This window comes from Harpia harpyja, chromosome 7 (assembly GCF_026419915.1).
Source record: "Harpia harpyja isolate bHarHar1 chromosome 7, bHarHar1 primary haplotype, whole genome shotgun sequence".
Taxonomy (NCBI): domain Eukaryota; kingdom Metazoa; phylum Chordata; class Aves; order Accipitriformes; family Accipitridae; genus Harpia; species Harpia harpyja.
Window position 1 is genome coordinate 16,541,820 of NC_068946.1, and position 27,091 is coordinate 16,568,910.

General features: G+C 39.5%; 1 protein-coding gene across 7 annotated transcripts in view; it reads right to left on the reverse strand.

Annotated features, from left to right (window-relative positions):
• The window catches only part of UBE2F (ubiquitin conjugating enzyme E2 F (putative)), an 87,228-nt gene that overhangs the window by 36,671 nt on the left and 23,466 nt on the right, over positions 1-27,091 (reverse strand). For 4 of the 7 annotated variants that reach the window (XM_052791772.1, XM_052791771.1, XM_052791769.1 and 1 more), the window contains 4 exons: positions 25,762-25,829; positions 18,298-18,368; positions 15,510-15,665; positions 11,967-12,024 (listed from right to left, as the gene is read on the reverse strand). In XM_052791772.1, the coding sequence (XP_052647732.1) occupies positions 11,967-12,024; positions 15,510-15,665; positions 18,298-18,368; positions 25,762-25,829 (353 nt within the window). Of the gene's footprint in view, positions 1-5,276; positions 5,372-5,814; positions 5,865-11,966; positions 12,025-15,509; positions 15,666-18,297; positions 18,369-25,761; positions 25,830-27,091 lie in introns of those variants that run through there. The other 3 variants (XM_052791775.1, XM_052791774.1, XM_052791773.1) reach the window with 2 other exon arrangements.

The following is a 27,091-nucleotide window of genomic DNA, read 5'->3' on the forward strand; positions in this document are numbered from 1 at the left end:
AGTGGGATGGAACAGATGAAGCAACTATTTCATATTTGAAAAACTTGACACTGTTGCATTGCAAAAATAATCACTTTGCATTATTGACTTCAGCAGAGCTGCTTGCTGCATGCAGATAAGCACCTGCCTGAACACTTGCTTCACATTTTTCCTGATTTACTAAAAGGATTTGCAAGCCACCAAAGATCCTGTCAGATTTAACAGTTCAAAACCTTCTGTTTTCTTTTAATGTAGTAAGACGTCATCCTTGGCTTCAAACACTTACTGAACTTCTGGCTTAAATACTCTGAAAACAGAAAGGTAACCCTACGTACAAGAATTTTTAAAGGTTATCTTCACACGTAGTAACAGGGCAGATGTCACCTTACGATGTTAATAATGCACACCCTTATGCTGCTCCACTTCAATGAGAGAAATCTACTTGCAAAAGCAGAATCAGACACAGGGATCTGCTTGTTCACGTGGCAAATACCTGACAAGGCTGTTTCCTTTATAATGCTTCTTTTTGGCTACTTTCTCCTACATGCTTAACATCAAAGTTACAGAGTACAAGCACACCCACTACTGAGGGGTAACCTCAGAGCGAAACTGAGGACCTCTTGCGCTTTTCGTAATGAAGCGGCATGGTCTGCTCAGAACGGACCCTGCAGAAAAGGCTGCAGAATTCCCAAACCGCTTTATCTGGTTTCTGCTCCAGCCGTGCCCAGGCAGGTCCTCTCCCTGTCCCCCTTGTCTCCTGGAGGGTTTGCATCAGCACAGATGTCACCCATGACGTTAGATGCCTTCATGAGCCAAGTGCATGCAGGTCTCAGGTAAGTAAGTGTTTTTAATTCCTCTCTACTATGTTAGTTCAGAAGATTAAAGTATCATACTTGAACTAAAGAGCAGTACCTGGTTAAATCCACAGTGGAAGAGGGGATAAGGAAGGAAACACGCTCTGCTCCTTGGCACTGTCACTATTTTGAGCTCAAGCATAGGGAAGTCAACACAAGCAAGTCAGAAGATCAACAGGCTGTTAATAAATAACCCTTTATAATCACCCCTTTTAATTCTTGAGTATTTATGTTTTGCATTTGAGTGAAAGTTTACATTAAACCCCTGCCCACAGATTGATTTACAGCATGCCAAATGAGAAAAAAAAACCTGCCACTGCAGCAGTGTTTAAAGTTCAAGAGCAATGAATCAAAATCCTAAATACAGCTTTTGAAATAGCCTCTCCTGAGGCTAGAAAGTCTCAAAGCATTGCATTTGTAGGAGGTCCTAATTCATTTAGTCACCAAATCTTCCCAAGTGGCAGTTCTCACAAGCACTTCACAAAAGTGATGCCATTGAAACCATGTCACAGACAAGCGTTTAGCTATGCTTGCTCATGTTTGGAAATATAACCACACAGCACTTCTTTTGAAAAGAGAGTAAACATGTAAATTGTAAATTAAGATTTTCCTTTAACAGGCAAAGTATATTTAATACATTACTTTATGCAGAGAACAAGCCAGACAAAAGCAGCTAATGAACTTCTAACCAAAGAAACTTCTGTAGAGATCCAAGGAGCATTTCTGATCTAATAGGCTGATAAAATAAAAGCTCATTGCTAAACCATTTTTTGTATACAATTTAACCCATTCAGATCAATGAAAGGAGCAGCAGCCATTTATACAAGCAGATATCTGAAGCGCGGGGTTTTTTTTGGTTTTGTTTTTTTTTTTTAAAAAAACAAACTGAAGCAGGAACTCCAATAAAACAAGTGTCAAGCTTTGTACATCACAGTTTGGAAAAGGGCTTGAAATTACACCCAAAAACTCAGCATGCTGAAAGTCAGGCCACTGCATTGCTGTCTCCTAGGGCAGCTCTCTGCTGTCCTGTCTGCCTATGCACCAGCTCAAGATGACTTTGCGCTTCCATTCACCTTCTTCCATCATCTCTCACAAACAAGCCCAGCTTCCTTCTCTCTTCGTTGCATCCCAGAAAACCAAGCACCCTTCACCCCACCCAGTCCTACCTTACCCAGGCTCTGTTGGACTTCTCTTTCTGCCTCCTCAACATGCCTCCACAAACATCTTGGATTTCCCCCCACAGACTAACCACCTGTCTGCAATCACTACAATGTAACAGAGTGCACAAAACTTATCATTGGTCCAAGGGGTAAAAAAAAAGTATGTCTTCATGCTACCGATGGTAGGCACTTTTTAGCTTACAAAAAACCCTGCTTCCCTCCTTAGCAGTCTTCTCCCAAATAAAATGTTCTCTTTTACATTTCCTCTCCCTGTCCAGCTCCTCTCTAATCTTGCATATAAGGCTGCTATAGTATCTTACAAAATTCCTGTGGCAGGTAAAACAGTTTCCACCTGGCATAAGGCAATGAAGAGAACATCAGCTTTCTTCAACCAACCACAAAGGCCATCTCAATTCTCACGTGCCTGCGATCCCAGCTCATGGTTCCCACCCAAACACAACAACAGTAGCTTACTTAGAGGGCTTCGGGTAATTTAAATGGCATGAACTGCTCCAATTAGCAAACACAAAAAAAGAAGGAAGACTGGAAAACGATTTCTTCCATGCTCAAGTATACTAGAGGGAAGAAAACAGGAACAATTATAGTCTGTTCCTCTCCCAGACCAAGACAGTTGTGAATTGCCAAGTGTGCAGGAGCACTTGTCTAAAATCCCTTACTTTTGTTACTGACTCCTTGACATTTGTCCCCAAGGTTACTTCAGAGCAAGCAGATAATCTTTTATAAATTGTTCCCAGGGGAATTCTGTGATAGTTTCTTAATGAACTACACTACAGTGATTACGAACACTAAAGCCATCGCCCTCCGGAGACCAGTCTACTCAAGTGATTAAAGTTGACACAAATTGCATATTCAGAAATCAACAATTTGGGGAAAACAAGCATAGTTCAATTAGACTTACTAATGTACTGCACTGTTTTACTGAATCACTCTTTAAAAACATGCTAGTAATAACAGCTACTCTATTTAAAAGAAAGATTTAGCTTTGCCAGAAGCCATTAAAGAGAGAAAAAGAAAGTTTTCACAAGTCTTACAAAGCAAAGGTTTGTACAAAAGACATTGATTTGTGTAGGTATTTTCACCAGTCTGGGGCATGTACAGAGGGGAAAAAAATAAAACCACTCTTTACAAAACAGATAAAGCAGATTTATAAAATCAAAATACAACACAATGCACCCCTGCACAAAAACTTCCTGAAGCTTATTTTAAGAAAAATAGAATACTGTCAGATCTACATAGAAGATTGTATTCAGTGGCTTATAACTTCTCTTTACCAAATACTGGATCTGAAGGTTTTTTGTCTGCTGCTTATTCAATTTTTAGAGGTGGAGAAGAAAGGGAGAGAAATGAAAGCAGTAACAATGGACATTTTAAGCACTTTAGAGAGCAAAGGTATCGAAGAAACGTTAAAGTCTTTTGCACTGCACTCTTCTTTAGATTACTTCCTTTACAGAGGGAGACTTGAACCATTGAAAGGTACATTGTGGTAAAGCTGTGCCTTTCCCAACAGCTACAAATACCTATCTAAATTGTGATCAACAAGGACATTCAGAAACCCCTTTGGCTGTAACAACTAAGTCTCCCTTGCTTGGTTTTCGCTGAACACACACAGGCTCTGCCCCGTCCCTGGTACCAATCAGAGCCACAATGGACAGCGCAGCCCTCATGAGAACCATCTCAGGCCAGGGGCTTGCACAGCGAGCAGGGCACTGATGATGAGGTCAGTGTTCAGTTCAAAGCGGCAGTGCCACCTTGAAGCTGGATCTCTACCTGTCCCCACTGGCCATGGGGTCAGTGCAGTTGTGTGCGCAAAACAAACTTCTGGATAAAGTCAGGCCAGACATCCTGTTGCAGATGCATGCTACATGGCCTCCAGCACCAAGCAGGGATATAGAGATCTGGACCAACAAAGAGGACACCAGCCTCCAAACCATACCAAAAAAGGCTCTGAACCCCTGGGAGCTCCTACAACACCTTGAAGTACTACTTACATTATGGAAAGAGACAAGTGGTGCACGTCCTTTCATGTTTGCTGACAACCAACAGCCCTCAAATGGTTGTGACTCTCTTGTTGTTCCTCACATACCTCTTTACTGGTTTAAAACCTCTCTCTTCTGTACCTGCCTCTACCTTCTGCTGCTACTCCCTGAATTAATGTTTCTTCTGTATTTATCCCCTCGTGTTTCACTGCTTCCCTAGAGCTGTCTTCTGCAATGCTGATGTCACCTTCAGCGACAGAAAATACAAGAAGGTGTGCAGCTTAGGCCCCGAGGAAGGGATGCCATAAACACGCGCTGCAAGAGGGTCCAAAGCTTCTTGAGCACCAGGATCCAGTGGCAGTATCAGGCAGTGATTGATCTCATAACTGCCAAGAAGGATCAGGAGAACCAGAAGACATCATCACAGCAGATGAAAGAGGAAGGCCCTGTTCTCAAGCCTCAGGACAACTGCCAGTTTGGGAGGAGGGTTTGACACGAACCACCTCATTACAGAGGATCTGAAACAGATCTTTAGTTGGGAGCATATGATAACACTTCTTGCTCAGTTATCCACACCCTGGAATCATTACACAGGAGAATATGGAGAAGAGGGTACCTTAAGCCTATTCCTCCTATCCCTTCAGAAAATCCCTTCAAGGACACATTCGGGGACACCCTCTCAGTCTGCTCCTCATCCCAGCTAGCATCAGCAACCCCCTTGCACTTCTCCCACATTCGACTCTAAAAGCCTATCACTTTTCTGTATGCATTTTTAGGGTGGCCAGGGAATAAGGCTTTCAGTAGAAATAGTTTAGAAAGATTATATATATACATACATGTGTGCATATGTATATATTCGTGTGTGGAGAGAGAATGGTCTTGCTCTCTTCAGCAGCAGCACTTTGTGCAGCAGCACTGTGGGTTCTGCTCCTGCTGCGCTGACAAGAACAGAACATAGCTTTGAAGGAGTCCAACGTTATTTGTGACATAAAGCCATTTGCAACAGATCAGTGCCCATACCTTCAGGGACATGCAATGGCCAACAGGCTTGCTCTTCTCTCCTCTGATCAAGACCCACACAGCACACCTCACACCCTTTCAGCAAATAAAGAATAAGTCTTCAGTGAATAAAGGATAAGACTAAACACTTGCACTGACCTGTTTCTGTTAAGCTACCAGTACAGCTGCTGCTGTGGTGGCCCTTCCCTAAAGCTATCTGCTTGCAAGCAGATGTTCTGTTACTCACTTTGTTGAGTGTGGGAAAGAGTAAAGGTGTTGGCAGCAGGAGACATTGTGCTATGTGGTCCTAGGAGACTCCATGAGATCAACACATAGAACTGGACCTCCAAGTGCTCTCTGCATGTAAGGGAAGAAGGCAGCTCTGCAAATGAAGAGGATGAGCTGGGTGTGAACCCAGAAAGAGTACTGACAGATGAGCAGGCACAGTCCTTCTCTGAACAGTGTTTCAGTCAGAAGGTCACCCATAAAATCTACAGCCAGTCAAGCACAGCATGGCTGAGGAGGTGAGGACTCCAAGAAAGTTATTCTGCATGTCTTGCTCCTCAGACAAAAAAACCCCACATGCCTGGGTGGCAGCTCATTTGGGGTGTCGTTCTGGAATAGCTGCTACAGGCACAGAATTAAACACACCCCTCTCCTTCCCTCCCACTGTGCTGAACACTTCTCCAGGTGGGGGGCAGGCTTGGGTGACAGGCACCACCATGCCTCTTGGAAATGGCACAAGGAGGAATAAGGTGGTATAAAAAGTCTTTAAGTGGGCAACTGTGCAGGAGGCAAGGATACATTGCCTGAAACAACACCCACCTGACTCAATTCCTGTATGATACCAGGGAAGACAGGTGAAGACACACCGCCTGAAAAAACAGGTATTCTTCTTAATGCTGTATTTGAAACCTGTATGCAGTGAACAATTGTAACCACACATGGGGCAATTTGTTCCTCCCCGGTGCTCAGAGGCTCTATACCAGTCTATACCATGAAGAGGCAGACACCTTGACAGGGTCCATCTCCCCCTTAAGATCACACATACAATTTCTCAGGTGCTCAGTTTTGTACCCTTGGTGATCATGACCAAGAACATCCCAGGAGATGGATGTAAAATTCATATAAGATCAAGAAACTCTTTGCCAAGCTATGCTGTAATTTCTCCTCCTGTGCTATAAGAGCTAGCATTTGTGCTCTTTGCCACTGCCATGAAGCCTTTAGCTTTCCTCTTTTGATGACTTTCTCCTCCTTACTTTACCAGTATGGGGGACAAACATATTCCATCCAGGAAGGCAGCTTTTACAAGCACATGCTTTGACATTTCTACATACAGTACAAAGACCCATTCCAAAATAGGACTTGAGTAAATCAATAGCAGAACAACGCTACCATAATGCTGGCTGAGAAAAATAGTATAAGCAGGAAGAATTAATGAGAACACCACAGAACATACAGGTTTACTTTTTTCTGTTCATCCTGAAGACAGGGACAGTTATTGTCTGTTTAAAATACTCCTCTACACTAATTACAATAATTTTGACAGCAGACCACCTATTTTCATTAAGACAATGAACGAAAGTTTTGTGCTTACACCAAAGCTTTTAAAACTACTCAGGTTTATGGTTAAACATTGAGGTAAATGTAACTGGAAAAATGAAGTCAAGACCCTCTGATTTATTTCTCTAAGAGATTACAGTTTGATATTTGCATGATTTCAAATAAAGTAATTTTACTACCTAAAGACAACAGCAGAACCAATGCAACAAATAGGGCATATTTTCCCATTTAGTATTAAACACTAATAAGCAAGGCTCTTAAGGATAAACTCCAAATAGCAATAGTTTATTGTAAACGAGTCTTAATTCCTTTGAGATTAGATAATCTAATAGCACAGACAGGTATTTCTTAACCTAGTTTCTGAAGTTATGGGAAAGGAATTCCTGAAAAAATACTGTTTTCCTATAAGCAGGTATAAAAAGCTGTCTGCATATCTATAGTTTAAGACTACCTTAATGTTTCCCATACCTGCTCCTGTCTTTCCTGACAGCAATAACATGAAAATAACAAAAAACGGCTCTTCATTGAGATATTTTAAAGAACTGAAATGCATATACACCTTACCAGTAAACATCAAAATCCTACAGAAAATAGTTCTCCAATTATCTGAGACCAGCTGTAGCTCTATCAGAACAGGGTTACAAAAAACAGGACCAAATATTCCTTGTGAACATTCATCATACATTTTAAAATACTGGTTTTAACATTACTACGCTCAGCCCTTCAGAGTCAGTTAGCCCAGTTGCACAAGTGTGCTCTGATTATTTTTATGGTTCATAAACCAGTCACTGACCAATTTCCAGTTGTAGTTTATTAGAGATCATTGCAGAAGGAACAGCTTGACTTTTAGAACCAATTAGGCAATCACAATACACAGATCCACTTTTTCCTTTATTTTTTAAAAATCAATCACCCAAGATAATTTTATAGCAAAGTGAAAACAAGCATTTGAGAGAAACCTGATGAATAGAATAGAATCATTAAGTTTGGAGAAAGACCTCTAAGATGAATATTAGGGAGGCCATCTTAACTAGGCAGATGATACTCATGACAAACAAGGTACAAGGAAGTGCATATTGAAGACTAACAGGAGCTACTGAAGCACTTTTGAGTTTGAAATTGGAATTATTGAGGGGGAAGAAGCAGGGTATCAGAGCAACAGTGTTGTTTAATACTAGGTATTTAAAAGCTGTTATCTCCAGAGACATAAAAATCTGCTAACAGAATGGAATTTAAACCATCTATTTGCTTTCTGCCTGGAAAACTTTGATTTTGACTATCAAACCTAAAAGCAGGAGAAAAGCAAGTTCAGACAGTCTGAGCAGAGGCCCAAAATAACTTCAGCAGTCCTCAGCTTTATGAATACTGTTTCAGAGAAGAAAGAAGTACGGAATAAAATTATGCAGAACATAACAGAATGGAGACTGAAAGGTAAATAAGCTCCTGTTGCTAAGTCATACCTAGCTATAAAGAAGTAAAAGAATACACAAAGATCAGTTAGAAAGCACTGCATCAGTTTTTACACAATCCACAGTCTGTGGACCAAACTGCTACCAGAAATTATCTAAGCATTTAGGGTTCAGGAGTGCTTCTATGGATAAAGAAAACGTTTACAATCACATCAATGGTGATTTTAAAAGTATATATAGATTGTTTTAAAACATTAACCTACCAATGATCTGTTTCAGGGTTAAAGCCCAACTTTCTTTCTAACCTGATTTAAAAATCATTTAACACAGGAATTCAGAAATAGCACATTCTTTAGTGCCTTCACTAGTGCACTAGCTGCTTTTCACAGTGGTCCATGGAAACATGTTCAGTAGCAGGAAGAAGTGGAAAAAAAGGTAATGCTCAACACTTAGTAACTTACAAGAGAATTCAATCATGGATAAGATGACACTGAGTGCAACAAAACACTAGAAGACAAAACCAAGTTAGCTTCCCCCCTTCAAGAATTCTCTATGCTGTTAAAATACATTTTATCAGATAACTTTTACAGAGTACTTAGAAGATTTTAATTTTTATTTCAGAAAATTAAAAGGCATAATTTAAATACATCTTCAAATTTCTACCCATTTGATACTAAAGAAAGTGTTAAAAAGGTCACAGCAGTTTATTTTGAAGGATTTTTTCATTTAAGACCTCTGCTGCCCCCACAAGGATACAGAAGATGAGACAAAATCTAAAACTTCTAAAACTTAAGCCCCTTCTAAAAGGTTAAGCACATAACATGAAAGCATGCAGTAGCATACAGCAGAGCTGGTTTGTGCCTGTGGCTTTTGAGGTTTTGTGTTATTTATTTGAATGGTTTTACTAATGCACTCAGAACGGCTGCATTAGTAATGCCTGAATTTGTCAGAGATACAGTACATCCCCATTCTCAAGTATTTTAGCAGTGTTTCAGAGTGCTTTATTGGACAAATTTGGGTACTACTCCTCCAGAAAACCGGGTTGCCTTCATATTATTGATGAGTGAAATATAAAATACTGACTTGCAAGTCCATCATTGGCCACGACCAGATACTATCCATAGTGCTACTGTGCAAATTCACGGTATTCCACTTGTAGAGATGAGCAGGTTCTCCAAACCATGGTGTCCAAATGTTGGAAACAAAGGATTCAGGAAGGCTGGATTAGTGGGTGCAGGTGGCGGGTTAAGAGATAAAAAAGTAACCTGCGTCACATCTCATGGCTCTCATTTGCTTCCAGTCACTCACTGTTTCATTAATTCTGTGGTCTGTAGTTAACGTGTACCTACCACAATTATTAACGCACACTGACAAATAACTTGACTGTGCGGCCACACTGTTGATAAACCACCACAATTCCATATTTTCCAATCTCAGAAGCGTGTGTAGCCTGGAATCTAAGCACTTGGACACTAATCAAGCTTCAAAACACAGAAGGTGGCATGCATAAAGCTTCACAGGTGACAGTCAGCCAAAGATCTGAAATAGCACCTGATTGAGTGGCCATCAGGAACACTGGCTCTGACCAAGCCTCACCTTTCCCATGTTTATTACTCTTTTCAAAGAACACACTTGGAATGGATGAACAGTATCTTTGACAAAGAACAGACTCACTCCAGATGCTAGTTATCATCTAATTACAACACGTATCTGAAGCAAAAACACTGTTTGGGGAATAGTGCTTGCAGGTTACTGACACCCCCAATGGCTATTTCTGCTTTATTTTTTTTAACATCCTTTTGTACTAGAGGCACAGTGTAACAACAGCATTTCTACAGAGGCACAACTTGGAAGTTAGGACCAACATGTGGTACTTATTTTTTGCGATGACACTTCAAATCACATGAAGTGACAACATGACAAGTGAGAGAACACTTACTGAAACTGCATGTTTATTTAAAATGGAGACTCTGAAGACAAAAAGCAAGGAATGAAAACTTTGCAATTTGGGGTTGTTTTTTTTCAAAGCTATAAATGTGAGCTTGCAGTTGTGGTGCTTTAATGCCCATGGGGAAAAAACAAAATCCAAGGGAGATACTGGATTTTGTTGTGTGGGGGGTTTTTTGTTGGTGGTTGTTTTTTGTTTTGTTTTTTGTTTTTTTTTTTTGTTTTCTTTTTTAAAGTTAAGCTACTATTTCCTTTTCTTTTGCTGAATCTTTCATGTCAACACCCATAGACAAAGTTCCTGGGTTTTTTTTTTTGTTTGGGGTCATGGAGGTTTTTTCCTCTTTAACTTATTGGAGGTAAAAACACCCTAAAATGCCTCATAATATTCAGTAATTTGAGTCTCCTGGTAGTTGAGATTCCAGGATGTTTAATCTATGAAATTAATCACATGCAATTAGCAAACTGATGCAAGAATAAAATGGAAATGAAGATTAATACACATCTTCCATCATAACTGAGGATAGGAAGTTAAGTATGCATAATGTCAACAGTTATTCCCACCCATACTCTTTAACATGCTGCAGTATTTTAATCTCTGTAAGAAAGATACCATGAACAAAACTAGGAGAGCAGATAAAAATATAGGTACATTCTTGTCTACTTGCAGTATTGGTGTGCTCATTTTCTACTGGCTGAAGCTTAAAACTTGTAGTCCAAAAACTTTCTCTGGGAATGAAATACAGGGACAGGAACTGAACTAGTTAACTTAATTACCCCGTCAGTGTCTTGATTTAATCTAATATGAAAACAGAAACACAAGGGGCAAAACAAAATCATACTAGCTGATGGAAAAAAAATAGGGAAAGGGCTTTTAAGAAAACCCACAAAACAACACACACTGATTCTGCTTCACTTTCCAGAAAGTCAGATCCTCATGAAGACATTTTGCAGATGAAGAACGTCACAGATCTCATTCATAGTGCCAAAAAAGAAATCAAGTATTAGATAAAACTTGTTTTCAATTTGCCTTTTAAAAAGAAACAAACACCTGACATGTATACCCTTTATCTACCTAGTGTAACTAAGATTCTTTAAGAACCAATTCTGACAGGGTTCCTGGTAAAAGCAAAAGGGAGATTATTGCTCAGTGCTCGCAAGACTCTTCTGGCAGCAATATCATGTAACAGCAAATGGTCAACCAACCACTTCCCATAGCAAGACAAGAGCAGTCACTGCACTGAAGCGCACATCCTTTGTGACAATCTCCCTAAGAATATTTCATACAAGAACCATGACTCTGAATTTGTCAACAATGCCCAGCTGTGGTGGGACCAACCTCTGAAGTCATTCTGCAATCACAGCAGCACAACTACCAGCAATTTTACAGGGGCTAGATTTCACTTACATTTTAGTGACTCAGGTAAAATGACATTTGAGGCAAGGGAAGAGGCAGTTCCCTACTGGAGTGACTAAAACAGCCAAGATGCCCTGCTTCATGCAATACCTAAGTGCAGCTGTGCTGCTCCCCCCTTTGAACACTGGGGATGAAACAGAATTCAAGACAATGCAGTAACTACACTCTGTGTTCCACATGGCATTTCTCCCAAATGCGACTTGCCTCCCACTTTTCCAAGTTCCTCTAGTCAGAGGAGGCGGGGGAAAGACATTTATCAGGAATGTCAATACAATGGAAATTACAAGGGTTATGGATTACTCTTAGTCCTGCTCGCATCATGCTCTTGTATTTGTTGCCTGGGTAAAAAAAAAAAAAAGCAGACCACCCTTACCAAGCATGGTTTCTCAGGGTCACCTGCAGTCATACCGCCAACAAAACCTTTTATCAGTCAAAGCAGTATTTGTGCAGCTATGCTAAAACCAGCAAACATTTCTATAATCAGTTAGCACTGTACTTCTTTCAGTATTGCCACCAACACTTGTTGAAAGACAAAAACCCAGTTGTTTCTAGAGCAAACAGCATTATTTGTCTCTTTCCAAGTCTGTAAAAGTATTTTAAAAGATATATCTAGTCCGACGTACATATCTAAAAGGAAATAGTACCTTTAATGTTCTAGTTGGAGCCCAGCCAGTGCCATCAATTGAATGTTCTCTCAATAAACTGGAAAAAAGACACACATATTATACAGTGCAACTTCTACTTAAACAACCTTTGTCAGAAATCTTCTCAGAAAACATTAAGAACTTAGGAAGTAATTGCAACATAAGAATTACCTCTTGCACTATATCTAGGTACTGGGATTTTAAAGCACAAGAATTGTTATGTCTTCCTAGAATTATATTCTACATAATGTCATTACAGATATCCGAATCTGAGCCCAACCTTTGTCAAAAAACCTGAATTATTTTCATCAACCAAAGTAAGTGTGACAGAAATCCTTGTGACATAGTCTCAACATCGAACCTTTGTTTTCCCCTGAGCACAGAAGACACATGCACTCCAGTTTAGAACACGTTCATCTTCGGTGAAGAGACAGGCTTACAGAATAACCTCTCACCAAATCTGCACATTTCCATCCAAAAAAAGGGTATTTTTGTTGGGATAACTAATTTGCAAGAAAGAGGATTATCATCCTCTCTTCTGCAAGTGGACTTCAGCTTCTTAAAAGCAGGGATAGGAAAGTGAAAAAGTTTTGGCCTGTCTGCTCAAGAAGGTTCTGCAACAGCCATCTGTTCATGAACAGATGCAGCTCAAGCCTCCAGGGACACAGCACAGGACAGTCTAGCAGCAGGGTCTTACAGTCCTCTTCCAGCAGGTGAGCTATATTGCACACAGAATGTTTTAAAGCCTTACAGACAAACTCAACACCATACATCCCCAACTGGAAATCATGATGAAGACTACTCTGAGCAAGAGAGATTGCTTACAGGAGGAAAAAGTTCCTTATAAACTATAATACATGCTCTTGAATTTTAATATAAATATATATGAATATTAAAATAATTAAGATACAGACTTTCCTACATACACACATACAGTATAGAAATTTTATATGACCTGCATATTATGCTAGATAGTAAGTCCAGTGAAGCTGTTGACCTATTTACAAGTTGAAATCATTGAGCTGTATTCAGCTGGTTAGGCATTTCTGGACCTTTCAGATCAAAACATCAGCAGTTAGGAGAAGTAAAAATATTGGAGATTAGAGCATAATTGAGAAATAAGCTGAAGTCTTGCTCACATTCATGAAAAAAGTAATAAACTGAATGAGGTGGTCTGGAAAACTACTTGAAGCATCATTTCACAGTCACATCTTCCTCTGTTAAGTAATCTAAAACTGGAAAATACAGCAAAGTAGCAAAGCATGAAAATTCATCACCACCAGCAGCTTCTACTACTGAAATGATAGGGTTAAAGTGAAATAGTCTTAAACTACTAGGTTTTACCAACTTTCAGGATGACATGTATCACGTAATTTTTAAATTACAATAGATGACTGGACCATACAGGCTATCCATAGTTATTTATTGAATGCATCAAGTTTCTAATCCAAGGAAATATACTACAACTAGCATTACTCCTTGTTCAATGTAGAGAGGCTAGGAACAGGATGATCATATTGGACAAGACTATTCCATCTTAACTGTGCTGCTAATCTCATTTCTGTACCTTTAAAAAAGATAAAATATACCATTACCACTAGTGCAGCTCAAAACTGATTTCAAGAACATTAAAAATAACATCTTGTGGCTGAGATTTTTGTTCGTATTAAAAAAGTAAGAGCAACAATGCCACTGAACAGGCAAGAGCCAGGTTTTTCAGATTTTGAGCAAGTAACAGACTTTTTAGCTTGCTTTCTCTCTGTTCATAAAATTGCGCTACAGTACTCCCCTTTGGCTCTTCATATACCTCACCGTGAACTTAAAAGCGAGGAGTAAGTTAATACACAATAAAATCATAAAAATATCCACTGATAGAGCCCAAAGTGCCTGAGCACATCAGCTAAGCCTCACTAACACCCCTCCAGCTTCCCAAAACCTCAGAGCTCTCTTGGCACATCTCCAGCTGGAGACACCAGCAGCCAGGACTTGAGGAGACACTCATACCTCTCATAGAGCTCTGGCAGAAAAACTATGAAGATAGGTAAGCGTATCTTTGGCTAATATTTCTCATTTGCTGTTATAATTCATTTTTAGAGCAGCATCCTTTTTCTTCCTACAGATTGGGAATGATCATTAGGCCCCTAAGCAAACCTTTTCCCAGCACGGGCTGTCTAGAGAAACCCTATCTCATGCTCTCTATGTGGATGACCTAGAAATAACTACCAGACAGTTCAGAGGTCTGAATGGTGATCTGTTTTCAGAGCATCATGCACACCGCAGAATGTACACCTAAATGAGTAGAAATACACAAAACACATCATGAACTAGTTTAGTGAATGAACAAGCATCTGCCTGTAGCTTCTGTTCAAAGACCTGTCATCCATGGGTCCTGCTGCCATAGGGGACCTGGGCTACTAGGAAGTTCTCAAATGGCACAACCAGCAGAGTTTCTCACCCACTCAATGCTTCAAGAGGCTGCCTTTGACAAGCTGCCAGATACACCACAAAAGCCACCTGTTCTACCAGGGTTTCAAGACACCTGATGGGCAGAAAAACCTGTTTACTTGAAGTGACTATTCTAAAATTGCCAGGACTTTGCTGTCTCATACAGAACTGCCAGAAAGCTCATCTAGCATTATTTAGATTGAATAAACATTCAGAAGCTTCCCTTGTGATGCTCGAGAATTAATTTGCAAAAGTAAAGAGAGGGGTAAACCAACTCTACAATTTCTGCAGCATTTCAAATTACTAAAGCTGGTGAGTGAGTGCATGCCTTGGGGAAGAAGCAGCAGGGCTGACAGAAGCAGGAGTGCTGTGGCACAAGCAGGAGTTTGTCAGTCGAGGAACTTCACCAGGAACAGGGAAGAACAGTAAAACAATACTTCCATTTGCTTTGTCTTCAGCTGTAGTAGTGTCTGAGAAAAGCCAAGTGTGTCCTCAGTCATGGGGGGGACTGGAACTGATAACCACACCTTAACATCTGGTGTTTGTATCTAAGGAGACCTCCCAGAATATGATTTCAAATCCTTATACCTGAGTTCCTATGCGAAGACTGCAAAATCACTGGTTTTGAAGCTATAGTAACCAAAACAGCCACTGATGTGACCAGCCAGCTGCTCAGCTTTCATTTCCACAAATATCTTTTCATTCTGTAATCCCTGAATGGAGAAAAGCTTTGAGGATTTTTTTTATTTTTAAATACACAGCATCCTAAAGAGATCTTGCAAAAACATCTACTGAACTGGGAACTGCATGGCTCTAGCAAGTTTAAAACTTTCTGAAACTCCAGCTGACATGATTTACAGCTCAAGTGACTAAAAAACTACTGTAATTGGGAGATCAGTCCTGGAGAAAAACTGCTTTATGTAAAGATCTCAGATGAACACATTTATCAACATAAAATGCCAATTCCAACAAAACTTCTGTCTTCCTTTCGGCAACAGAAAGTATCATTCAAGGTAACTTTGAATTAAAGAGCTGTAAATCCACTTCAGAAACCCTCTGCTGACAGGGACACATTATAGGGGTTATTCTCTTGCTCACCTCCTGCTGCCCATCTCCCTGATCACCCCAGTACCACCAGCGCAACCATTCTGGAGCCATGCTATAGACTGGATGAGTGGAGAAACTGGTGTAGAAAGTATTTCTAAAGAGCTTTTTGTTTCCACATTGGCACAGCTGAGGAGACTGGGAACAGCACTGGGGAACAGAAATAAGCAATCAACTTAATCAGCTTTTATAACTGGAGAAATTGCAACACTGAGCTATACTAGATGATACAATTAATCAGTCTTCAAACACTTCTTCATTCAGCACCCTTTAATATTGCATCATAAAGCGACCAAACCTTAACTAAACGCCTATTACCGACAAAGACACATCCAACAACACTGACCACCTCACCACATGCAGAAAAGCAGTGAAATTTCCGAGTGATTAAACTATTCTAAAAGCTTATGGGGTCAAGGAGGAAGAAAAAACCACACCTCAGATCACATCAACAGGGTGAAAAAGAAAAATAGTGACATGCATTACACATTGTCAAAAAAGTAGTCAACTGGTATATGTAGTAAGCATGCATATCCTTTCTAGGTATCCTTATGTTTTCTATCCACATGTGCAGTGGAGGTAACATCCACAAGTATGGTCCAGACCTAATTAATATGGTCCATTAGTAATATGGTCCAGAGTAACTGCAATCCATAAAGCACAGAGAAACAACACTTTTCCTGCCCAAAACTATTAGACTTGACAATTTTAGTAATTTGGTATGTTTTAATTCAGGGATGACTACCAAACCAACACATACCATAGCATGAGGTATGTTTAGTAAGAGACAGGAAAAATACTGATAAGGAATTTTTTTCTGCTTTTAAAAATAACTGAAGCTATTTTAACATGGAGACTCTTGTATAAGTTGATTGCAGGTACTATATATAGAGTACGTTCTCCATTATAACAGGCATAAAGCAATCTAAGTTATTTTAGTTCTTCCATCTAAATGGTAAGACATTTCAAAGGTTTGCTATGATAAAGTATCTCACAATCAAATAAAGCTGACATTTCAGTGCAGATGATAAAAAACTGACTTCACTTCATTAGAATTATGATGTTCCAACACTATGTCCATCTTTCATAATTAAAACTGATTAAAGACAAGAAACAGTGAAATATCCTCAAGAATGTGAGGCTTTATTTAACCTCAGAAGATGCTGCACTGTAGTCAGAGCTTAAACTTTCAGCTATCATTTGGTGTCTAGTGTTTCTTGTTCCCTGGTTCCAAACAGCTCATTTATTCATTACTTTACTTGCACTATTTGACTCAACACATCTAAACTTTCTCCACTGACTAAGCCACAAGGACTCTGGTGGAATTTAAACTGTAAAAACATGATCCTCAAATCAGCCTCCCTAATGTCAGGTGACAAGTTCAGCTGTGTAAAATGCAACAGTCCTAGGAGGCACTGAGAAACACTAGAGGTCTGGAAATTGCAAAAAATAGCAATTGCTGCGAAAACAACCTTCCTGTATCACCAGCTCCAAATAACTGTGGACAACCAGATTTTTAGGTAGTCTCAGAGGATTTAGTATGTGTTTCCAGTGCTTTTAAATCCTCCAGTCCCCAAGTGAGGTAAAGTCTACAGATGCCATCCCTCGCTGCCTGTAATCCTGCTGCAGTCTGACACTATTGAGCACCAGGAACATAATGCAGCCTCTTCAGGCTCGTTCCTATCACCCTTTGATGATATGAGCTTCTCAGAAGCCTGGAATAGACCACTATGGCTAAAAGCACTGATATCAGCTCTTTAGTTATTATCAGCTGATGAGCCTGACCTGTCTATGAAGTGTGACAGATTGCCCTGTGACAACTTCATTTTCACTAGGACCTTGAACAAAGCCCTAAAATGATTTTTAAATCTAGATGACAAATTTAGCTTTTTTTTTTCTAAGCGCTAATTTGCTACAAATGGTGGCAACTGTTCTGAATTTTCAGAACAGCTTTCAATCTCACTTATATTCATTGCTTCTGCTTCATCTACTTTTTCTTTTATGTCCCATTAATTTGAAAAATGACAGTCATGCTTCTCACTTCTGTTTATGTTTGCTTTATGGCCAATTTAACCATCAGGTACTCATGATGAAAAACTGAAACGACAAAGTTTCAGAAACTGATATTGGAGAGGAAACATTTATTATCAAGCAAAACCACCCAGCAACATAAGCCTCTCACTTTGGTGAAGCTTAGCTCTCAGGCTTCATATCTTGACTTCCACTCCAACTCTGTTTTGTTATAACTGGCACATGTGTCTTATAGTGGATATTAAATGTTAAAATAAACAAATGGCAAATATAGAATAGTTACTGTTAAAGTTTAAGGAACACTTTTTCCTTCCTTTTTGAAATATAAATGGTTTTCAAGCACTTAACACATTCAGGCATTAAACAAGTAAACCCTCTCAGGGCCTGAGGACTTCATTTATGGAGGGACTAAAAAAAAACAACTAAGGTTTTTGGTTTTGGGGGGTTTTTTTGTTTGTTTGTTTGTGTTTTTTGCCCTTTTTTTTTTTACATTGGAGTGCACATTTTTACCCCAAGTAGAACAAAACGTTAAGTCTGAACCTGAAAAGCCAGGCCCTACATGGTCTCTAATGCACAGAAAGGACAATATTTTCAGTAGATTTCTAAGTTCCTAGGGGTCACGTGCCACTGATTTGCAGAATCTGTTGAAAAAAATACTGGCATGAAAATTACATACAGCATAGTGTTTTATGACACAGATAAACCTCCAAGCTTAAAAAAAAAAAAAAAAAGCCCAGAATGCTGTTGCTACCTTAAGCAGATTTCTCCCGTCTCTGTAATGTTCGGATGCCAGATTCTTGTCAAGCATTTTACCTTTGGAGGCTGCCAGGAGAGAAAACAGATCAGAATGTTAGCCCTTTAAAATAAAATTGTATCACTGTTACAAGTCATAGAACTGAAAAAGGCAAATATTTTTGATATTCACAGCCTAGGTTTGTACATTAAAGACACCGGTAACAATAACATACAGGAGTTACACCAGCTTTCTCTGCCCTTTTAGCTTCTCTCAACTCTTTACAAAAGCTGGACTAGTATTATGCATTTTCTTAGAAAAACACAACTTTAAAGAAAGCCAAGAGAATTCACTGTCTTCTCCTGTCTCCTTCAGGGGAAAGAAAACATTCCATGTCATTCAGTTTCTTAACACTTAACCAGTAAGACAACAATTTAAACCAGAAAACTACTAAGTGTTTTCCCCCAAGGCTTATCCAAGCCGGAGGTTTGTGAAAAACCAGCAGAGGATGCAATGATAATAACTATGTCAAAAGAACAACTTCTTTTAAACAAAGACCTACTTGTTCACAATTGAATAGGAAGTACCACAAGAAGCATCAACAAGGCACATCATATCTGAACTTAAGACACTTAACATAACAAGCCACCAAACTTATTTTCAGACAAGATCACCAGATTTCTGAATTCCATAGTGGGTTTTGAAATACAGATTCTTAAAATATAGTCTCATTTGCTCTAGTTTTGTGAAGTAAATAAAGAGCGGGTCATAAAAATTCCGGTAGCTTAGCAACAGCATGTTGTTCCATCCATGCTCTCCAAATTACAATTTGCAGCTTTCAATCAAGCAGATGATTTCTTATAGTAAGTGTACTGGAATCCATCAGCCCAGGCCAGTACCTTTCATAACTTCAATTAAATCACACATTATAGATGTGGAGCTATTTTCCTCCACTGCTTCCCATGAATTCTTCAGTCAAGAGACAAAATAGTTCAAATAGCTGTATTTGCATAGCAGCATGATGTGTTTTGTCTCATCACTTTGTTCTCAGCTTTCCAATTATCTTTTTAGTAAAATATTTTTTTAACTAAGACTCTTTGGAAAAAGAGATAAGAAAATATGCATGGTACTGAGCTACCAATAACATATCTGTCCAGCACTAAAAGAAGAAATGCCTATCACCACAACAAACCTGCAATTTATAATGTAGATGTTGACTTTTCTCCACTCTTATTTCATGTTTGTCCAGTAACTCCAGGGACACTGACTGACACTGATCCAGTGCTGGATCACAGCATTATTGAAAATTAAGCAGCATGCAGAAAACAGTCTCACACTTTTTACCTTCAAAACAAATGTTGTTCTTAGAAGTTTTCTAACAGCACAGCTTTTCATTAGCTACACCTTCGCGTTGTTTTGAAAGATTATGTCTAGTTCTCAAGAAAGGGAAAGCAGCAGTATTTATTCCATGCTGGTAGATCAAGATAAAAGAGTAAATTTCTACCATATGCACCTTCAAACAGGGAATGTATTCATGAGTAGAAAAAAAAAGTAAGCTTTATACGAACTAAATGTTTTAAAAAAAAAATCCCCAAATACAGTCAGAGTGAATTAACTGGTGTCTCATTTTTTGTATCATGGAAACAAAAGAATTCCTTTATCCTTTCATCAAAGTGTTTTTCATTGCTAAAAATTAGAAAAACCCACTCCTGACAGTAAGACAAAGGTTTTCTTTTTCTCTCTCCTTTGTCCTCTGTTACACAGACAGGACAACTGCAGCTCTATCATGAAATTTCTTTAGACAAAACCTCTCCTTCGAGCTTGTTCCAAGTCATCTTTGAGTCTTCCTTAGACCAACAAATCCACACAAGATTTCCTCCAGATGTTGTTTCACTTGAATACTTCCAACCATCTTCAGGTCATACATGTGACACTTTGCACAACAAAGCTTACAAAATCCATTTATTTCATTACTCAAACTCTTCCTTCACCTCAGATACTGAAAGCTGTGCAGGGAGATCCAACCTCAACTGGGGGTCACAACAGGGCATGGATTAATTTTCTACTCCATTTCTAAGCAGCCACTTATCTTTTAGGATCTCTCATTAGTTTTGACAATGGAAGCTGTCTGACTTTCACATCCATTCTCAGTCCACTTCAACATATTGGTGAATACATATAGACGGTACAAGAAAGCATTGCAAGCATTTGAGAACTACACATATACTGACTTCAGTTTTGGTGGAAGTTTTGCAGTACAAGCTTCAGATCAAGTTTGTCTCATTTCTTTAAAAATGCAGCTAATAAATAATCTCTCCCCTCCATTATTCTCACCAAATGAGAGACTGAATATAAAGAATCAATAAATGAACTTAATTAGCAGTTTCAGATCTTGATCAGTTTGGCACTCTAATGGGACAGGTGTACTAATACAGATATCTTATCTGTCCTGTAACCGTAGTTCTTCACAACCTCTTCCCTAGAGAAGGGATGGGTTCCCAGGAGAAATTTGGAATCAGTGTTGTTTGAAACGTTTTCTCTAGACACTAGATACTCCCAAAGCATTCTTGTAAACTGCCCTGCAACTGCGACTCCATTTTTTTTCGCTACAGTTTTTACAAAACCTAATTCCCCAAAAGAGGCATTAACAGAAATACAGATTCCAGAAACCGAGCTACAAGCTAGCCCTAAGGTATTTCTTGCCGCTCTCCCCTACCAGTTCCTGAAGAACTTCTTGAGATTGGCTGAAACTGAACACCAAACACAGCTAAGCACATAGTACAGAGAAAAGAGTCGAGGAAAAGGAAGCCACACTGCCCTGTGCTTTTGCCAGAATGGATTACCCAGCTCAACAAGTGGAAGAGGAGCTGCCTTACAGTAGGAGTGGGTCTCGACACAAGAGCTGCCCCAGTCATACACTTCAGGTCCCTGAGCTTCCTTGTGCTGCCTCAAAATTTCCAGACAGAGGCATGATGGAACTTGAGCCCAATTCCCATTTCCTCAGTTCCAAACCAAGACCTGTATAAAGTAGGGTCAAAGAGGTAGATGGAAGCCCCTTAATTGTGACATCTGATCCTTCAGGAACCAAATCCCTTTCAATTGTTTGCAGTTTCCACAATTAACATATTGGCCAGAAAAAGATCCAAGATTAGCAGCTCTGCTGTTAAATTCCTGGCTTCTGACCACTGCCCAAGGCACCTCATGTCATAAAAACATCAGTAAACTGGAGAGTCCCTTAGGCTGTCTACTCTTGACAACACAATACATCAGAACCACGAGAGCTGCAAACAAGGCCTGGCTTGTGGTGGCAGACAGTTTAGTATTAAGTCAGCAACAATGACAGTTTAGTATTAAGTCAGCAACAATGACAGTTTAGTATTAAGTCAGCAACAATGACAGTTTAGTATTAAGTCAGCAACAATGACAGTTTAGTATTAAGTCAGCAACAATGACAGTTTAGTATTAAGTCAGCAACAATGAAAACGCAATCATTGGACTAGCCAACATGACCATGCACAACTGCAGCACTTGGAAGAGCTCCCCTCTTTGGGAAACACACTGCTTTAGTAAAAAAGCCCACGGTGAGCTCTCCTACCTTTCTACAGCCTTTCTATAAAGCACAGAGTGAAACAGCCCATCGGCCTGCAGGAATGGGGTGACAAAAATTACTGCTAGCACTGTAGCACAAAACTATGTGAACCATCCTTGTGCCTCCAATAGCTGATTAAAAATAGGAACCCTTTCCAGTTCTCAAGCTCAGATGCTTCTAAAATTATCCACCTCTCCAACAACTTAAATAGGTTCACTTAATTATGGATACAGTGGAAGAACCCTTGTAATATTTTATTGCCTTACAGATAATCATAATAAACATTTCTAATACTCAGTACAGCAGCTCAATAGTTCGGAAGTCTGATTAAGCCCTAACCAGCCGTGTGCTCGGTTCACAAGCAAGAGGCAGCACTTTACAGCAGCACTTCCTACAAAGCATCCACGCTACAAAGCATCCCTTCCACATTTTAGGCTCTTGACTCTGCACTAAGGAAGTTTACAGCCCAGGTACCAAGCATTGGTGTACATCCTAGTCAGTCACACCTAAAGCACGAGGATATATTACTTCTCTGTATTAACAGACCCACCACTTTCCAAATCAGCCTCCAATGCCTTACTCCCTGGGCAGAGTAGTATGCTGTGGCTGCAGCCCACAACACAAAATCTTCCAAGTTTTTCCTCTTTAATTATATATTCTTATACTCTTCTACTGTGCCACCATTCTACACGTCCACTTTTCCCAGCACAGAAGCTGAATGCTTGCTTATGAGGAATGAAGGGCAAAAAAAGAATTCCCCAGAGGAGCAGCAAACACGCAGGATTTTCACAACAGCATGCTACAGAAATTAAAGGATGCTGTTACAGAAACTACACTATAAATTATGCATTTTGTAGCTTTAAAAACAGATGTTCTTTTTTTCTGCAGGCTAAAAAGATTAGCTAGAAAATGGATGCAGGCTCTGAAGCAGGGCTATAATGACTTGCCAGTCTTGTCCAGTATTTTTACTCCCAACACAAACCTGTTCAGCACTACTGCGAGGAGCTTGACACAGATGTGCGATATCCCAACTTGCTTATGGGCTGAAAGAACACTGGCAGGTCTGAAGAGCTCTATTAAAAACACCACCATCACTTGTTTCAGTCTTATTCTGCCTGGCAGAAAACAAACCATGGCCTCAGCATAATTATCTCAGCATTTATGAACATATACATTTTCATTAGTAACCTGACCATAATCCAACATTCACCTACTGCATTTTTTTTCTAAATTGTACAAAGGCAAACTTTTTACTTTTCTATTGAATGAGAGGTGCTCAGAATTTTAAAATATCCAATTAACATTTGCTGTAAATCTTCTGCCAGTGCTGAGCAGGGAACCATAACAAACCAGATTTTTTTTTTTTTTTAATTATAGCAACTGAGAATCAAAAAAATCCAGATCAAAATTAACATTCAGTTCTCCTCTTGACACATAGGAAATACTTCCCTGCAGCAGTGCTGTTCAGGTCAACGCCTTAAACACAAAAATTTAAGAAACTGAGTATATATTGCGTATATATGTGTTGTGTATTGTTCCCCTGTGCCCAGCATTGCCACAGTGTTTAAACTGCTGTTACTGAAGATGACTAGAAATTAGACAGCAGAGAACATGACAGGGTTTCCCCCTTTATATGGAAGGCCGTGCTTCTCAGGTATGCAATGGCACAATTTATTCAAGTTAGAACAAGGATGCAGTCAACCTTAAACAACCACCTTTGTCTTTATAGTGCATGTGTAACCTTACACAAGCTAGCAAAAGTGGCCTGTATTACAGTATTAAATTCTTTGGTGAGGTTAAGGGGAACTTAAAAAAAAAGCCACAACCAAAACCATACAACTGCAAACATTATTAGTACATGTAGGTGTTTTAGATATAAGTATATCAATAGACACACACAGGATTCTAAACACTTAAAAAAAAAAAACAGCTTGAGCAGAAAATCCTTGACCAGTATTACTATGAAAGGCGAGCACAACTATCCAAAAAAGGAGGGGGGGAAATTCAAAGCTGTTTCAGAAATGCTACAGTCCTCTACAAGCATGAACTTTTTATAAGACATAGTGCATGGCCCATGTATTCATAGACTATAAATAAAGGAATATTAGGAAACTTGTGAAGACATCTTCTGGAATGAGCACCCAACTCCCCTGCTTTCAGAAACATAACCTTTCTACTATACCAGCAGTATTAATGCGCTGTTCTCCAAGCTCAGTCTGGGAATTCAAGTTATTACATTCCAGACCACGGCACCTCCTTTGTGCATATATATAAACAACGCTGTGACTGCAGCTACTACATATATACAATGCTGAATTTAGGCTTAGTGCATCTGAACACAAAAGCCAAGGGTCTTCCCAGACACATTTCTCTAGTATCCTCCCCTACACGTTCTTCAGCCTCTCTGAGAAAAGAGCTCTGAACTACCAACACCAAAGGTAAGAAAACAGAAAGCAGAATGATTAGAAGAAAGAGTTACAAAAGCAAGCAAAATTTTCAAAACCATTCAAAGTAAATGAGGCTTCTTTCTTCCTGCAATTCATATACCTAAATGCAAATATTACAACTCAAATGCTCAAATGAGTCTAGTTTTCTCACATATCAAACTATTGGGACACAGAGTGGCAGGTGTCATTCCTGAGAACAAGATATGTGCCCCAATTATTTTCCATTTTTGGAGTCAATCTTGTTCTTCTGACAGCTAAACTCTGAAAACAATGTCTGAAGTTATTTTTATTGTAATTGCACCTCCCCTCCCTTGCAAGGTTCTGCGATTTTAGTCAAGTACAATAATGAAATACCAACATTTCTCATGCTTCTAAATGCCAAGCTGTCTGGAGCTTTCTATTTATCTACAATAAGGTATCACAATCATTTGCAGGTCCTCTGAAAAGCCATTTGCTTCATAACTGTTGAAATTGTTATTTTTTTAAAGACATTTAGCTAAACATCCTGGGAGACAACCAGTAGAACTGGCAGAGTGCACTAAAGGAGGCCACTTGTCACCGTATGTGCTTTCCACATCCTCCACAGCATGTTCTCAAAAGGGATTAAGCACCTAAGTCCAATACCAGAACTATAAAAGCACCAGTTTGAAGGCCCCAGAGAAACAAAAAGAAAAATAAACTTTTCCTTTCTGTTCACCTATTTCATTCTTTCTCTTAGATATATTTTTTGTGAGAATAATCATTAAGTGCAGGTCTCAAGAATAATTAACAGGAGAGAACAGATGAGAGAGGAACCTCAGCCAGAAGGAAGACTCTCAGGTCTGATAATCTGCACTTGAGCAGATCCATGTCCCACTTTGAACTCCCCAGTACCAGATACATCAACAAACTGGAGTGAGCCCAGCATACAGCCACCGAGAAGGTGATGAGACCAGAGCACACACAGTACAAGCAGAGTTGAGAGACCTGGTTTTGTTCAGCCTGGAGAACTGAAGGTTGAAGGTGGGGACCCTACTGCTGTCTACAACTATCTAATGGGAAGGTATAGAGGAGACAGAGTCAGGCTCTTCTTAGAGGTGCACAGTGACAAAGCAAAAAGGGAAATTCTGATCTGATATAGGAAAAAAAAAATCACAACAAAGGTAATTAAACATTGGAACAGAGGCCCAGAGAGGCAGTGGAATCTCCATCCTAAGAGATTTTGAAATGTCAACTGGTCCAGGCCTCCAGCAACCAAACCCAACTTTTAACCCTACCCCAACTTTGAGCAGGAGTTCAGATGACCACCAAAAACTCCAGACAACCAAGATTTTTCTACAAACCCATGACATTTTAGTAACAGAGAGAAGATCCTTTCTTAGTCTCAATGCCAAGGTCCCTCTGAAGTCCTATTACCTGGAAAGGAAATCTAATACAATAACTATTAGATTAATGACAAATACTCACCACCATATTGTAGGCATCAGGAACTTCAATTTCAAACTGAAACTTTCCACCTTGGTAATAGCCCTCATCTAGAAAAGAAAAAACAAGAAAAATAGTTAAATAAGAGAAAATAACGGACACCATACAATACAAAATACCTGTCATTACGAAGATTAAAATAACAGCACAGGGTTATCATCCAATACTTAACCTAGTTATACCATAACACTAGCTGCCACCTAGTCCAAAGAGAGTGTGAACATAGTGTCTTCCTCCACTCCCAAAACCTTTACAGCAGAAATTTTAAGTCAGAAGAGTCAACAGTTCCAGAGTGACCCTGGAAAATCCACCTTCCTGATCAGAGTACTAGGCAATACCAAGCTACAGGAACCTTTGAACTTCTCATGTCTGAACAAAATTCTGCCACGCATCAGCCATATGGCATGCAGCACCACAACATGGACCCTTGGAATGAGCTGGATACATACTTCACTTGCTAATGCATGCTAAATCCTGGAGCAGGATTTAGCACATCTTCCCAGACTTGTGCTAGCAATCACATATCGTGAGTAGTATGAATAATGGTGTGCAAGAGCATGCTTCAGAGTTTACTACTTTTACTCTTTTATTGTAATTATCTTAGGATGATATATCAGTTAGGAAAATCTGCTTGCGTCTGTCAACCTCAGACTCGATACTAAATTATTAAAATGGCTAAATTTTAAAGTATGAGATCTTAAAATATCTAGTTGCATTTAACCAGAGATAATGTAATAGGATAATAGTCAGCCTGTAGCTCTTGAGATGGCTGTGCTTGGAAGCTGAAATGCTTGCAAGTGATCTGAAATGTGTCTGTCTGGCATTGCCATTATTCAGTTTTTTCATTAAGAAAGGGAAACAGACAGGTACCCAACCCACCACTGGGGGTCTGGGACACCTGAGGAGTGCTCAGGCTCAAACTACCTCAAGTACTCTAGCTCTCTGTATCACATGGTACAGCCATGGTGAAGGCTTGAAGGTCAGGAAAGCTGGTTATCATTGTATGACAGGGGTTTTTTTTATATTTTTCAAAGCAACATTGCAAAGGAAAGTTGTGTGAAGCAATCCATGGTTTACAGAAAGACTTAAAAAGAGTTTTCTGATCTAGCTTGTTCCAAACCACAAAAAACTAGCTCCTCTAGTATAGGTCATCAAAATCCTCTTTTAGGATGCTGTCTTCTGGACCTGCTGCCTTCCCAGTCCCTACACAGATCTAGCACAATGTTCTATTTTCTCCTACCAACCAATGCACCACATCCACTTGCTCAGGTTTCAGTCCATGTTACAATCTCACCACTGTCAGCACAAGCCT